Source organism: Pocillopora verrucosa, chromosome 1, assembly GCF_036669915.1.
Source record: "Pocillopora verrucosa isolate sample1 chromosome 1, ASM3666991v2, whole genome shotgun sequence".
Lineage (NCBI taxonomy): Eukaryota > Metazoa > Cnidaria > Anthozoa > Scleractinia > Pocilloporidae > Pocillopora > Pocillopora verrucosa.
The window spans coordinates 22,115,560-22,128,586 of record NC_089312.1 but is presented as its reverse complement, the minus strand read 5'-3'; the positions used below and the strand labels follow the sequence as shown (position 1 = coordinate 22,128,586).

Below are 13,027 nucleotides of genomic sequence, written 5' to 3'. Positions count from 1 at the left end.
TCGCTCCTGTGAAGCGCATCAAATATATTGGTCATTATCATGTGAGGAGCCATATTCCTCAGGGCAATTTATTATTCAAAGAAATTAATTTTCTCTTTTGTGGAAACACCAGAGAAAGCTTATTCTGGTGGAGGGAGAGATCCAATATTTATCTTTCTTACAATAACTCATTTAATGAACCAGGATGGTACTGTGAACAATCTAAAGCTGTTTGCATTGAGCATTCTTTGCAATCAAGGTTCATGATAAATGCGACCGAAAGAAACTAACCGTTTCTATGAGCAAACTTAAAAGCGTTAATGAACATTTAATCTCTGAAACAATTGGTAGAACAAACAACACAGAGGTAGGAGTTGGTTGATTTTTACGATCGGCTAACCCTGAAGAAGACGGTTTCTGCACAAATATATACAGTACCACCAATAAAAGAGCTTTTTTTCCATGAAGATATCGCAAACATGAACAATCTTTTAATTACACGATGAACAGGTCTAAGATCGAGTAATTGATAGAGCTTTGCAGGTGACACTTCACGCCATTTGAACAAATATTACAATGACATAACATTACGTGCTCTAGGAAATTTGAAATAGTGACACAACACAAAAAAAGAATTCGCAAAACAAAATTTTTCACTTCAAGACAGAAGAAAGTAAACATGAAACTTATTCTACTAATTATTGTTTCACTATCCCTGTTGGACTTGACACCAGGCAAGCCCGTCAAAGAACACGAGGGCGAAGGTGTTTCCATTTCCGACAGTAAATCCTCTGGCGAAGATGAGTTGGAGACGTCTGTCGTGGATGGTGATGATGAAGACGAGGAAGACGGAAGTACCACTGAAGAACCAAGAATGAGGCAGAAGAGAAGTGATAATGTGGAGCTCCAAGATAACGAAAGAAGTGGTGATTTCAGTGGAGGTGGCTTAGAAACTGAAGACAAAGAAGGCCAAGATAGAAAAGAAGACAAATCCTTGCTAAAAAGTGACCGTCCAAAGAATAAAAACGAGCCAGACTCTAAAGAACTGCAAATGCAAAACACGTTGGGAATCCAACAACCTTTCACTATCACTGCAATGCAGCCAGGAAGGCCTCAAGACCCATCTCAGCAGATGAAAACACCCGAGCCGTTTTCTTTGAATTTCGCCGGTCCCGCTGGCAAAATAGAGATAACCCCATTTGAGCCTGCCATCAACAGAATGAAGAAGGTCAGGAGGAGATGTATGTGTCCATTGCCTTGTGGACCAGCGCATGCATATGAAGTGATTGGCTGCAGCGGACCTTACACCATTCCTTGTGGTGGATGTGTTGGTGGCGGTTGGCCTGGTCTAGGATGCGGAGGCTTCGGCGGCTGCGGTGGCCTTGGTGGCGTTTATGACATGATACCTCATCCAGGTTGGGGAGGCTACCCCTTATATGGAGGATATGGAGGTGGATTTGGGTGTGGAGGGTGTGGCGGGTGCGGGGGTTGCGGTGGTTGCGGTGGTTGCGGTGGTTGCGGTGGCTTTGGCTGGGGAGGGGGCTGTGGACATCCACCGATAGTGATGTGCTGTAAGTAATGCTTTTTTATTTTGCAGGAAATGATCGATGATACATAAGAAATACATAACTTAATTAAGAGTTAGTTTGTACTGAGGCATAAGGGTCATTAAGACAATAATCCAGAGAAATAACGGGTTCAATTTATGATTAACTGGCTAAAGGAAACATGCGATGGTCAAAATAAAACACCTTTTTCAACATAAAAGTAACGAAGAAACAAACGAAATAACAACCGTATGGGGAGAGAAAACAGGAATATGTCAAATTCGATATATTTTGCGGTACAGAGAGAAAGTATCCAGAGAGAACTTTTATTATGATGGTTAAGAACTGTTAACTAGTTGACGCGACGTTACTCTAAACACAGAAACTATCTCCGCTCTACCTCGTATTTCCACTTAGTTCCACTTCTATGATACAGTCAAGCGGAAATTTCAATTGAAAATTTGATACTGAACACATAATATAATTGATGGTGCAGTAACTAACCGACTACAGACACACAAATCACAATTAATACACTCGTCTTGGCTGCCCTCAGCTAGTACTATTTCAGTGATAAATGTTTTTCGGGTATGGGGCAATTTTCTGTTAAAAGCCAAGTGACCGGTGCTTTTATCACTTGCAACCTTTAATTTTCGATTTTCATCAGGTTGCAAGAACGGTAAGGAGTCGGAAGGGAAAAAGCCGAAGCCAGAAAGAGACAGTCCCACTGTTTTTCCAGCAGCCAAGCCAAGATACGTCAGGAAAGACAAGCCCGGCCGTCCATGAGACACCTAGTAAATCAAAATAACTACTAACATGCAACGAAAAAAAAAAACAATTGTAAATACGAAGAAAGTGCATTTTGTAAAAAGATTTGGACTGGACTCTTACAGCCTGGTTTGATCCCCAAGGCCGTGTAAAATATTTGTATGAAATTACGAATAAAATGGAGCTGATTTATTTATTTTCTGTTTTTCCTCATTTACTTTGTTTTTAGTCGAATTTGTAAGGTCTTCCACAGTTGACGCACGCTACTTGAGACCAGGATCACTGGCGTATAAGAAGATCATGATGGGAGATGGCCAGATCGATAAACTTTTCTGTCCTGAATGCAAACAAGTATTGCCACCTCTGATTGTTAATTGACACTTTAGCTTGTCGTATGAAATGGAAATAAAGGGCAATCAAGAGCGCAGTCTGACCACTGACGTTGTCAAACCGATGATCACGAGGAATATAATATTATAACTAATTGTAATTTGCGCGTACATTCTACCTGTATTTCAGTTTCTTTTTCTTTGAACGTATTCCACTTGGTGGGTATAAATCTCTGGGGTCGAGCACACTCAAGTTTGATGTTTTGCATTCTTACACTTTACTATTTTAGGAGCTCTCGCAATTAAATTTTTTTGGAGAAAAGGCAGGTAAAAGGTTTCGTTATTGGGATTGATTACAATCACTCCCAGAAGACTTGTGGACATCCACTTTTTTTGTATTTCAATATTCTTGTCACAGTAAAAAGAAATTAATGAAATAATTATTATACGAGTGCACACCAGTATGGTCACAGTAAATGATCACTTCGTATCTACCAATAGAGTCTAAAAGAAGTATTGTGCTAAAAGCGACCGAAAAATGTTGATAACTTGAAAAATTTATATTTAAATAAGAAAATTGGACAATAATCAATTAGCGATTTCCGGTGTCGCTTCAGTATAGTCTTAAACGGCTTACGTACCATGATGGCGGTGCAAATCAGAACTCCCCTTACTTGCAACAGTCAGTGGTTTAGATTTGTTAATTGTTACAAAGGAATGCGATTTAAACAAATTACAATAATGGTGGGGTAAAATTAGATAAACTATCATACAGTGCTGAAGTGGAGCAAAAAGTACGGTCATATCCTTCTACGATACTGTACCTATCTCAGTCACAGCCTTTTAATCAAAGTATGAAAAGAATTTATTACGCCTTGAGCTTCATTTGCAATATTTTGAATTTTTAAAATTACTTAACAGTCAGGCTGTAAAATCGTCATTAGCATGCTCGCACGTCAGAGCAGTAACGTCGGTCGTCGGTTAGCAGGTGACATACAAAGGTATAGCATGACAATCAAGGTACCAGAAAATTGCACCACGCCCATACTCTTAAGAAAAACGGATATACCTTATTGCTTATTTTTGTCTTTATATCAAAACACCATAAACCTAGTTTTGTATTGAATTGACACCAAAATAAGTGTTTTCGTCCAGAAATTTGTTTACTAGATATGTCATTTTTCCAGCTTGAATGAAATCGCTAAAATCTATTTGTCAATGAAAATTAATGGACGGTATTATTACGGCATGAAAGCGGCACCTGCTTGTAAATCTTGAGATTCTGTGATTTCAATTCATTTATCTCGAGTAGAGAGGTGAAGAACTCTTTTCTTCTCGTCATGAAAGCTTTATCTGTTTTAGCACCGTCGTTAGTTTTGTTAGTTGTCAAGGCGACGTTTTCGCATGGTAGAGAGGAAGGCACGGGTCTACCGCACTACGAAGGAAGAATGGAGTCCACAGAACAAAGCAGTTATATCGATAAGAGAGGATATGAAGAGGACGTACTGAGTGTTGATTCAGATGTCAAGGGTTTGCAATATAAGACTGTAAAAAAACAGGCGGAGAGATTAAACGACGGAAGAGTCTCAGAAAAGGTATGGAAGCCAATTAAAAGTCCTCGGAAACGATCTCATCCATACGACTGTCCTCCTGGATGGATTTCACCGTGGGATTACACTGGTTCACACGGGCTATGCAGCTCAAATTGTGGCAGCTGTGATGCAGGCTTTGGTGGGGACGGATTTGACTCCGGGTGTGGATGTGATGAGTGCGTCGGATGTGGTGGATGTTGTGGTGGTTATGGTGGATGTGAATGCGGTAAATTCCATGGTGGGGTTTTTCGTCCGGGTGGTCGACGTTTCCCGCGGCTGTTTAACGAAGGGGGTGTTCAGCACGTTTGGTTGAGTAAGTGAAAAATACTATGAACGTTTCAAATGTTTTGGCATTTAACTTAGCTGCTAGAATGATGTCTTCGTGAGTGTAAAATGAAAAAATTTGAATGATAAATGACAGTGTAATAAAATAGCTATTTGCGATTAAAATTCATTATACCGTGGCTTTCAGGCTAAGGAACGTTCCCGTTAAAATCTGCTGACACTGTTTAATTCAGATTTAAAAAAATTGACTCTTTACGCTACTTTCATTTCATTGACGCTAACGAACCTGAACATGACTGCCTCTTACTTGAGAAAACTACATTAATAGTAACATTTAGCTTGAAGAATTACTTATCCTTTACAATGCATGACAATTCAAGCTTCCTTGGTCAATTTTGTATTCTTAATTGTTCTCACAGGAGATGGCCGAACACGAAGATACATTCCTTCTCCGTTGCTGATCCCGCGAAACTTTCACCGCTGAGCTATGTACTTCTCTCTTAGGAATTTCTAAATTGAAATTGCAAATCCTTTTTCCAAAAGTTGTAAGATAAAAAGTACGTACATGAAGAATTTAATAAAAACCATTCACTAATAATCTCTCAGTGTCCTTTATTTGAGCGTTAGCCACTTGGATTGTTGTTGTTTTTTTAATTAAGATTAAAACGAAGTGAAACTTTAAAAATAGCCTTAAGCCCTTGCACTTCTATGTCTTTTTTTAAGTAAAATTTTCGAAAAATTAAACCATTATATGATGACGAACAAAGATAAATTGATAAATCATTAAGTAAGAGGTTATAAAATAATTATCCTCATAATTGTTATCTTTAGTTGGATGTTGTGCAAAGGTAATTCAACAGATACTCGAAAATATTTAATTTGCTTTAGAGAAAGCAGAAAACTTAGGAACAATTTACATATAACTGTCTAGGAAACTCTGATGCTTCTTAGTTTACCCCTGTATATAAATCAGAAATTATTCAGCGGGCTAAGAAGACAAAAAGGGCGGAGAAATGTCAAAATCCACCAAAAATACCAGAGAGCTACGAGTTAATTTCTCCTATGACATCGTATATACTATAAATGACCTACTTCGAAGCTAAATAACGCTTTGGTTCTATTGACGTGCATGACTAGCCATAAAATGAAGAGAATTCGGACGTAACTAAAACGTCGCGTCTGCTTCTGTGGTTCTCTGCTTCATGCGAGGACACTTCAACATTAGAAAGCAAACCCCGGCCGCGAAGCACAAAATAAACAATGGAAAGGGTTACGTTTATATTACTTCTTCTCTTTGCTTCGTTTCTCACATCTTCGGGAAAAACAATTCATCCCTTGAGGCAAGGTGAAGCCAAAAGAAAAATCGAAACTGAGAAAGTGGATTTCGAGAGCTACATCAATTCTAAAAGGCAGGAAGTAAGACCAATTGAACCTGGCTACAGACGTCAATATTTTAAAAGAAAGAGCGGGAAAGAAGAAAGCGCAACCGGTCCAAAAGAGCAAAGACGTTGTTTCTGTGGGATTCCTCAAGGCTTTAGTTGCCCAGACGGATTCCTTACGACGCAGATCCATTGGAATGACGCGCCTCTGGTCGGTTCACCTGTGCCTCCTAATCTTCCGGCAGAGGGTCCACCTTTTGACGTTGGAGATGAATGGGCTTGGCTTCAGGATGCTTATGATGGTTATCTACAACATGATGTTTATGGCTGGAGTTGGAAAGAAAGGTTAAATGATAATGTTCAAGTGGGACCTCAGCTTGGTACCAGTCCGCGCATGCAACAAGGGTGGTGTTGTAAGTTCCAAAAAGATAACTTTGAACGGCCTGAGACGACCTGCTGGCTATCCAAGTTTTCAGTTTTAAGATTAGCGCCGACACTGGACATCGTTTGGGTGATGACGAAGGGCTAACCCTCCATTGAAAATTCAGCTTTAGTAACTCGTTACGGTGGCTAACTCACAGTTTCAACTCAGTTGATAAAACCACATTATCCGAGTTATAAACACCAAAGTATGTAGTTATACGGCGCAATTTACCTAATAGTCACTGCAATACATCATTAGTCTACTTTATAAAAATGCACCCTTTTTCATGAAAAAACAATTTCACACAAGCGTCATTGAAAAGGTTGAACTGCTAGTCTATTTCTTTTTTTTTGAAAACTTGTCGGCTCACTCAGAACCTGATTGAGCCTTTTTCGAAGAGAAACAAACATATGAACAATAAACGCATTAACATAGCACCAACTTATGACAGGGCAATTCTTTGTTTTACAGGTTGCGGGGAACCAAACAACAAAGCATCCGATACTATGGAGCCTGACAAAAAGCCGACGCAACAAATGGAGAAAGATGCTGACCACATAATAATAAATATTGCCTGATCAGGAAAGAAAGACGTCAGATTGAGGGGACGGGGAAAACATTGATCAAACGACGGTGTTTAGATGGAAAAAAACGTCCACAACTGAAAAAGAATGCAATGACCACTTTATTGTAAATTTTGCCCGAGATCAAAGAGCAGAGGAAATTGTATAATTGCTGTGTAATGTATTTGTTTATATTTTCCTAGCTTCAGTGGAAAATTGTCGAATGAACAAAACGTAAATCAAACGACGGTGCTTAGATGAATAAAACGTCCACGACTGAAACAAAATGCAATGACCATATTATCGTAAATTTTGCTAGAGATCAAAGAGCAGGGGAAATTATATAATTGTTGTGTCTGGTATTTGTTTACGTTCACCTAGCTTCATTGGAAGATTGTCGAATGAAATAAAACGTAAAAATTCTGTGTTGTTGTTTTTATTCGTCACAAATGCTTTTGGGTGAAATCTACAACACGGATAACATTTAAACTATAACAATTCGATCGGAGAAATCTCCACTTCACTAGATGATCTGTTTTTTTTATGTCAGGTGAAATTAAATAATTAACACATGTCGTTTGTAGGCGTGTTGAGGCTTTTCCCGCAAAGGTGGTCATAGTGAGACCACAAGCAACTTATTGTTCTACTTTGGTTCACAAACTGTTGCTACCAAACGTTCTTCACTCGACGGAAAGTTGAAAATTATAAAAATTTAACTTCCAAGGCTGCGCAAATTGAATCTGTGAAAAATGATACCTAAAGTTGAGCCTAGATATGGTAGATCTGAGGTGTTTACACTATATTTTGAATTCGACTTATTTATGTTTTGCATTGTTAATGAGTGGATGGCTGAAAGTAGAAAATTCCTTTCATAATTTTAATTTTGAAAGTCTGACCTCAAAGATACCATTTTGGTTAAGACTCTTAGCTAATAGAAATCCAAGACTTTCGATAGCTATCGAATTAGTCGTCAATATGTCGGGTTTCGGAATTGCTCATTTAAACATTTTTCTTTGCCTACTTGGTTTTACTATGGCCCTTGATGACTCTCAAGCATTTCACATTAGAATGCAAAGAGACTCATCACTTGACAACGACCAAATATTGGGATCAAGTAAATCGTCTCAAGCCTCCGACCTAGAGAAACAACCAAAAATAGACGACCACAGGAAACAACACTTCAAAAATCCCAGGAAGGTCCGTAATAATAAAAGATGCTTTCAAGGCTGTCCATTTGGTCTCGAAGACACACTATTAGACTGCTCTCGTCCATGGGGTTGGGGCCCGGGTCCTCTGTACCCTGAGTATGGACCGCATTTTCACCGCGGTTGGGCTGGACACGGAAGTCCATTTGGATGTAATAATTGTGGGTTTGGAGGTCCCTGGAGAGTTCCTGGTTGTTCATGTGGCTGTAATAACTACGGCTGGCGTTGTAAGTCAATTCAAAGATCGTTTTTACTCTTTAAACCTAGTATCTATTTCCATTCTTTACGATAATTGAAGGGGAGATATTTCGTTCTTATATCGAGTAACATTTGACAAATACAAACGCAAAATTCTCCATTTAACCTCATATGTCCGGAAAGCAACGCGACTGCTGACTAGCCATTAGTGTAACTTCGTTGAACATAATTATCAAGTTCAGTTACATTCATCTCGCTCACTGACCTCTCACTAGGTTGTGGCCAAGGTGGTGGGGAAGGCAATGATTGTCCACAATTTAACGACGATGTTTCATCCAGCGGGAAACCACGACACAGAGGGGCTCCACCACTTTTCAATCCCTTTATTGGAAATCAAGTGAATTTGAAGGGTCCATTTAATATGAGACAAGGCAAAAAGCTTCAACGACGACAGGATATCACTTACGGTACTACCCCTAATTACGGATATGGATGGGGAAATGGATATGGATGGGGGAATGGATATGGATGGGGACAGCAATCGGTAGATCAAGATCCTTACCAGGGAACGTATGGGAACTGGCAAGTTCCTCAGCAGGCTCAGCAAACGTGCCCGGACTGCCCGTTAGACAAGGTTGTTGGAAGTTTATTCCTATGGAGACCAAAGGGACCAACTAAACCAGTCATGAAAGGGAAACCAGCTAAAACGGGGAATCAAAAGCCTAAAATGCTGGTTTAAATACGTGAGAAGGTACCACCAAGGACACAAGTCCATAAAGGATAATGCCATTTTATATTTATTGCAATTTTTAACCCAAGAGGAGAACGTCAAGTTTCCTTCAGTTATATAAAATAGATTCTAGACAACGTTTCGAACTGCTCTCGCTATATTCCTTTGACTAAAAACACAAAATTTCAGTTGAGACCAGGTTCGTTCCATGGAAAGAAATGGCACTGGAGCATTTCATGGAAAGTCTTGAAATATCCACTGATTAAGTTACCAGTGTTGTAAAAAATTTGATACAATATCCACAGTTATGTGAAACGTGTTAAAGAGAGTAATAGTGCTGCAAAAATGCTTTAGTAGAGCGTAACCTCCTGTAAACTGTACGCTCTTAATAAAAGTAGCTTATTTTCACGTTATTCATGTTGGGAGTGTCTCCTTCAGCCGAGAATCAGCCACCAGGATCCTATGCTAAGTTCCAGAGACAATAATTTCTCAATAAGTATAAAATGTAGACTAACAGGACATACTATAATGAACAGATCCCTCATTATCAAATCAAAAATTGAGCAATACTGGAGTCTGTTATGTTTCAGACACTTGATATCTTTATCATACGCTTTGAAATGCCTTTTCTATAATCCACATCCTTTATGGCAACTGAAAACATTTTTGTGTTTTTGTTTGACGGGCCTTACCTACGATGAGGAGGCTGAATTTATCTTTATTTTTTAACGGAAGCTCATCTGATCTGTGGATTATCTCCTCTTTCCGCTTTTGAAGTTGGTTTTTTTTTATAATAACAGAACATTAAAATTCGTATCCACACACCTCTATGTAACATCCTCCATAGATATTCATATTTAGCGCTTTTCGATTGAATGTCGTAAAACCAAAACTAGAGCAGTCAAAACGGCCGATAAGAAGAGAGGAAATACCTTTTATAGACAATAAGAGCTCAAAGTAAAACCGACCCAACAATCTGAATAATAAAGCTAAACGTTAGACGAGATGTAAGCTTAAATCGCTCTAGATTTCTCGTATTTCTCCCTTCGGTAATTGTCCGAAAACATCTCTCCCACAATGTTCTCAATAGTAAGTTTTTGTTCAAATTTTAATTTGCTAACTGGAAACACAGCTAAGATTTCTCTGAGCGCCTCCTGGAGGTCGTCCACGAACTTAACGTTCTCTGCAATCTTGGCCATTTCATGAAAGACTTTACTACAGTGAAGGGGTTAGATTTTGGCGCGCAACGAAAGCTCCGTAAGCGTAAGCGCCAGTTGCTTGACATACCTGCGTGGCCCGTGCGACGAAATGACTTCACGGGATTGACAAAGTTTAAGTCGCAGCAAATTATACGAGAAATCTACAGCGATTTAAGCTTACATCTTGTCTAACGTTTAAAGGGGCATATTAACGCCTGCAACCATTACGTTTTAAACGAACCTCGCAAACTTTTAAATACGTTCTTCTGTGATACCTGCGAAAGTATTCAGTATAATTTCTGGTAATATTTTCGCGGACAATCTGATCGATTTCTCTTACATTGTGTTCTGAGACTGAAACTTTTCACCTCGAGCAGAGCTTCATCGCACGGCCCAAACAAACAAGGCGAGCAACTGAGCTTCTTGTACAGCTCCATGTTAAAACACATGAAAGGACTCTAAAGCATACTTCACTCTGATTGGGCAGAAAAACACAAATATTTTCTGGCACCAATCAAATGCCAGAACGACTGCGACCGTTTGGAACTAGTCTTGTAAGGGCTCTTCCGTCCTGACTTGAAATCGACTCACAGCCGCTGGGTCTCCGAGGATACGGGCGAAGTAAAGGGAAGACAAAACAATACAGGCTTAATTTCGACCCTAGATTAAAAATCGCTCTAATTTGTGTCTTCAACTGGCGCCTTTTTGAATAGGTTCTCTTTTAAAGCAAATTTTAAAAGAAATTTTAAGATATCAGTAAAGATATTTTATCTTTTACCTAAATCATCTATTCTGAGTGCTTAAAGGTTTGCATGTGCCATCTGCATATTCAATGCCATATAATTCTGGTTCAAACAACTACCTACGAGAAAGAAACCAAAGCTATATAGTAATAAGGGGTGCAATTGTTAGATTTATGAAACGTCAGTCCACGAGCATCAAGGGGGTAATAGCTTATGAAAAGCTTTTAACTATGATGATGTCCTCTAACGTTAATGGCCACATTCGTATCTACTGAAGCGTATAATGGTTTTCAAGGACAAGTATGCCGTCTTTGTTCTTCCAATTGATTTTTAAAGAAAAACAGAGGACGTTCCTGTCATATGCACCATTGAAGAAGGAAGCATATCAGCACTCACTACAAAAATTTTCATCTTACGACTTCATTCTGATGCAAGGAGAAAACTATTGTCGCCAAGTATTGTTTGTGATTTTTTTGTCATTCAACCTGAAGCACTTACTCGGACAACCTTAAACTACCCCATGGAGATTAGAGGGCATAACGCTGATAAGTTGTTTATTTTGCAAGATACATAAATGATGTCATGTATCAAGTCTTCAAGGGTATATTGACTTTATGTCATAGTTTCTTTGTGATATCAGGGGTATCTAAGAAGAAGAGAAGATGAGTTTCTTAAAGATTCTGCTCATTGTTTCTCTTCGCCTGATACTTTTTGAAACAGACACTTGCGAAGGCGTCCACCGCGATAGAAAAAGAGAAGACGCTACACATGATGAGTTAAGCGCGCCGGCAGGCAAGATAAGACATTATCATCTGAAACTCAATAACCCGAGAAGGATTAAGGAAAGGAAAGGAAGAGCCTTGTGTCATTTCTCTCCTCAAAAGCCCAGAGCCCGACGATCTGGTTATACTTCAAAGCGCTGCTTTGATTTCTGCCCATACGGTTTTCCCCCACCAGAGGTATCCTACCCATGCGGAGGTGTAGGTTGGCCTACGGTCCCCGACCCGTGGTGGCCAGAATACGGCTGGGTGGAAGGATGTGGCTATCCTCTTCCGGGAGGTGGTCCGTATAGTCAACCCTACCCATGGTTCCCTGCTGGATGTGGTTGCTGCTGTCGTAAGTGTTATTCGTGTACTTATTTGGGTATCTTTACTATGGTTAAATTTGGGATGTGAAATGAATTTAATTAATTCAAGAAACAATATGTTGAGCAGTCAACGAAATACCGCTGCTCTCTTTTGATTCGCTAAGCTTGAAAAGGAGTTAAAATTTTTACACATATTCGGCTGTTTCACATATTTTCACTCATAAGGCATTATACCACAGAAAGCTTAGAAACATAAAGCTAACTTTATCAAAAGTTGAAGAAGTTATGTTTTTCATTAGCAAAGGAAGAACGTGGCAAAGAAGGAGGTAAGCCGACCGAAGCACCCACCGGCGGGAAACAGCCTACAAAGGAAACAAAAGAAGTTAAGACACAGCCGACCAGCCCTAGCGGAGGCAGTTCTGGCTCTGCAAGCCCCAAAGGTAGTCAACCAACCACTGGCACCCAAGGTACCTTGCGGACCCTATCAACCAGTAGTACAGCCCGTGACTCCTCAAGAAACCTCAAACTACATTCGCCCACCGTCTTTGTACTAAAAAACCGTTTTAAGTCTCTTAAAGACAGAATGAGGCTTATGAAACAGCATGCACTGCGAAAAAATGATCCCGGACGCTCTTTGCAAGTAATCGTAGAGAACTTTCGAGACTAGGTGTATACACAGTAGACCTCAGTACTTATGATAGCATTAAATTTATTTTTTGCAAGAATCAAAGTGATACGGTCCATGCAAAATACTAAATATGGAATTAAAGTGTACTTCACTTTACACGGAGTTATGTTATGTATTAATTAAACACTTAGATAATTAGTAAGGCCCATGAAAACCAAGCAGGAACTTTGTTAACTTGACACAGCAAATTTGCACACGAGAGACATCACTTTTTAACTTATGGGAACCTTGATATGCTTGCTGTCCTACTTTAGAAATCGTATGCCACAAGCCCTGCATATCATTATTCAAAATGGTGTTGAAGTGTCTTA

The 13,027-nt window shown here is 39.4% G+C and overlaps 5 protein-coding genes across 6 annotated transcripts; all 5 read left to right on the top strand.

Moving 5' to 3' along the window:
- Positions 1-601: 601 nt before the first annotated feature.
- LOC131778541 (uncharacterized) lies at positions 602-2,488 on the top strand. The gene is made up of 2 exons (XM_059094961.2): positions 602-1,550; positions 2,194-2,488. The coding sequence occupies exons 1-2, from the start codon at positions 659-661 to the stop codon at positions 2,310-2,312; spliced, it is 1,011 nt and encodes a 336-aa protein (XP_058950944.2). The 5' UTR covers positions 602-658; the 3' UTR covers positions 2,313-2,488.
- A 1,244-nt stretch (positions 2,489-3,732) lies between these two features.
- Positions 3,733-5,079, top strand: LOC131778545 (uncharacterized). Its single transcript, XM_059094966.2, has 2 exons — positions 3,733-4,528; positions 4,920-5,079. Exons 1-2 carry the CDS (start codon positions 3,964-3,966, stop codon positions 4,982-4,984), a joined length of 630 nt encoding a protein of 209 aa, XP_058950949.2. The 5' UTR covers positions 3,733-3,963; the 3' UTR covers positions 4,985-5,079.
- Positions 5,080-5,760: 681 nt separating this feature from the next.
- On the top strand, positions 5,761-7,164 carry LOC131778544 (uncharacterized). 2 transcript variants are annotated; one of them, XM_059094965.2, is made up of 2 exons: positions 5,761-6,292; positions 6,775-7,164. In XM_059094965.2, the coding sequence occupies exons 1-2, from the start codon at positions 5,761-5,763 to the stop codon at positions 6,879-6,881; spliced, it is 639 nt and encodes a 212-aa protein (XP_058950948.2). In that variant the 3' UTR covers positions 6,882-7,164. The 2 variants fall into 2 exon arrangements, 1 of the variants encoding a protein (XP_058950948.2); XR_010716145.1 differs by having other exon boundaries at positions 6,237-6,508; positions 6,775-6,905.
- A 616-nt stretch (positions 7,165-7,780) lies between these two features.
- On the top strand, positions 7,781-9,460 carry LOC131778542 (uncharacterized). The gene is made up of 2 exons (XM_059094963.2): positions 7,781-8,298; positions 8,545-9,460. Exons 1-2 carry the CDS (start codon positions 7,842-7,844, stop codon positions 9,006-9,008), a joined length of 921 nt encoding a protein of 306 aa, XP_058950946.2. The 5' UTR covers positions 7,781-7,841; the 3' UTR covers positions 9,009-9,460.
- Positions 9,461-11,584: 2,124 nt separating this feature from the next.
- Positions 11,585-12,812, top strand: LOC131778558 (uncharacterized). Its single transcript, XM_059094980.2, has 2 exons — positions 11,585-12,057; positions 12,328-12,812. Exons 1-2 carry the CDS (start codon positions 11,604-11,606, stop codon positions 12,693-12,695), a joined length of 822 nt encoding a protein of 273 aa, XP_058950963.1. The 5' UTR covers positions 11,585-11,603; the 3' UTR covers positions 12,696-12,812.
- The last annotated feature ends 215 nt before the right edge of the window (positions 12,813-13,027 follow it).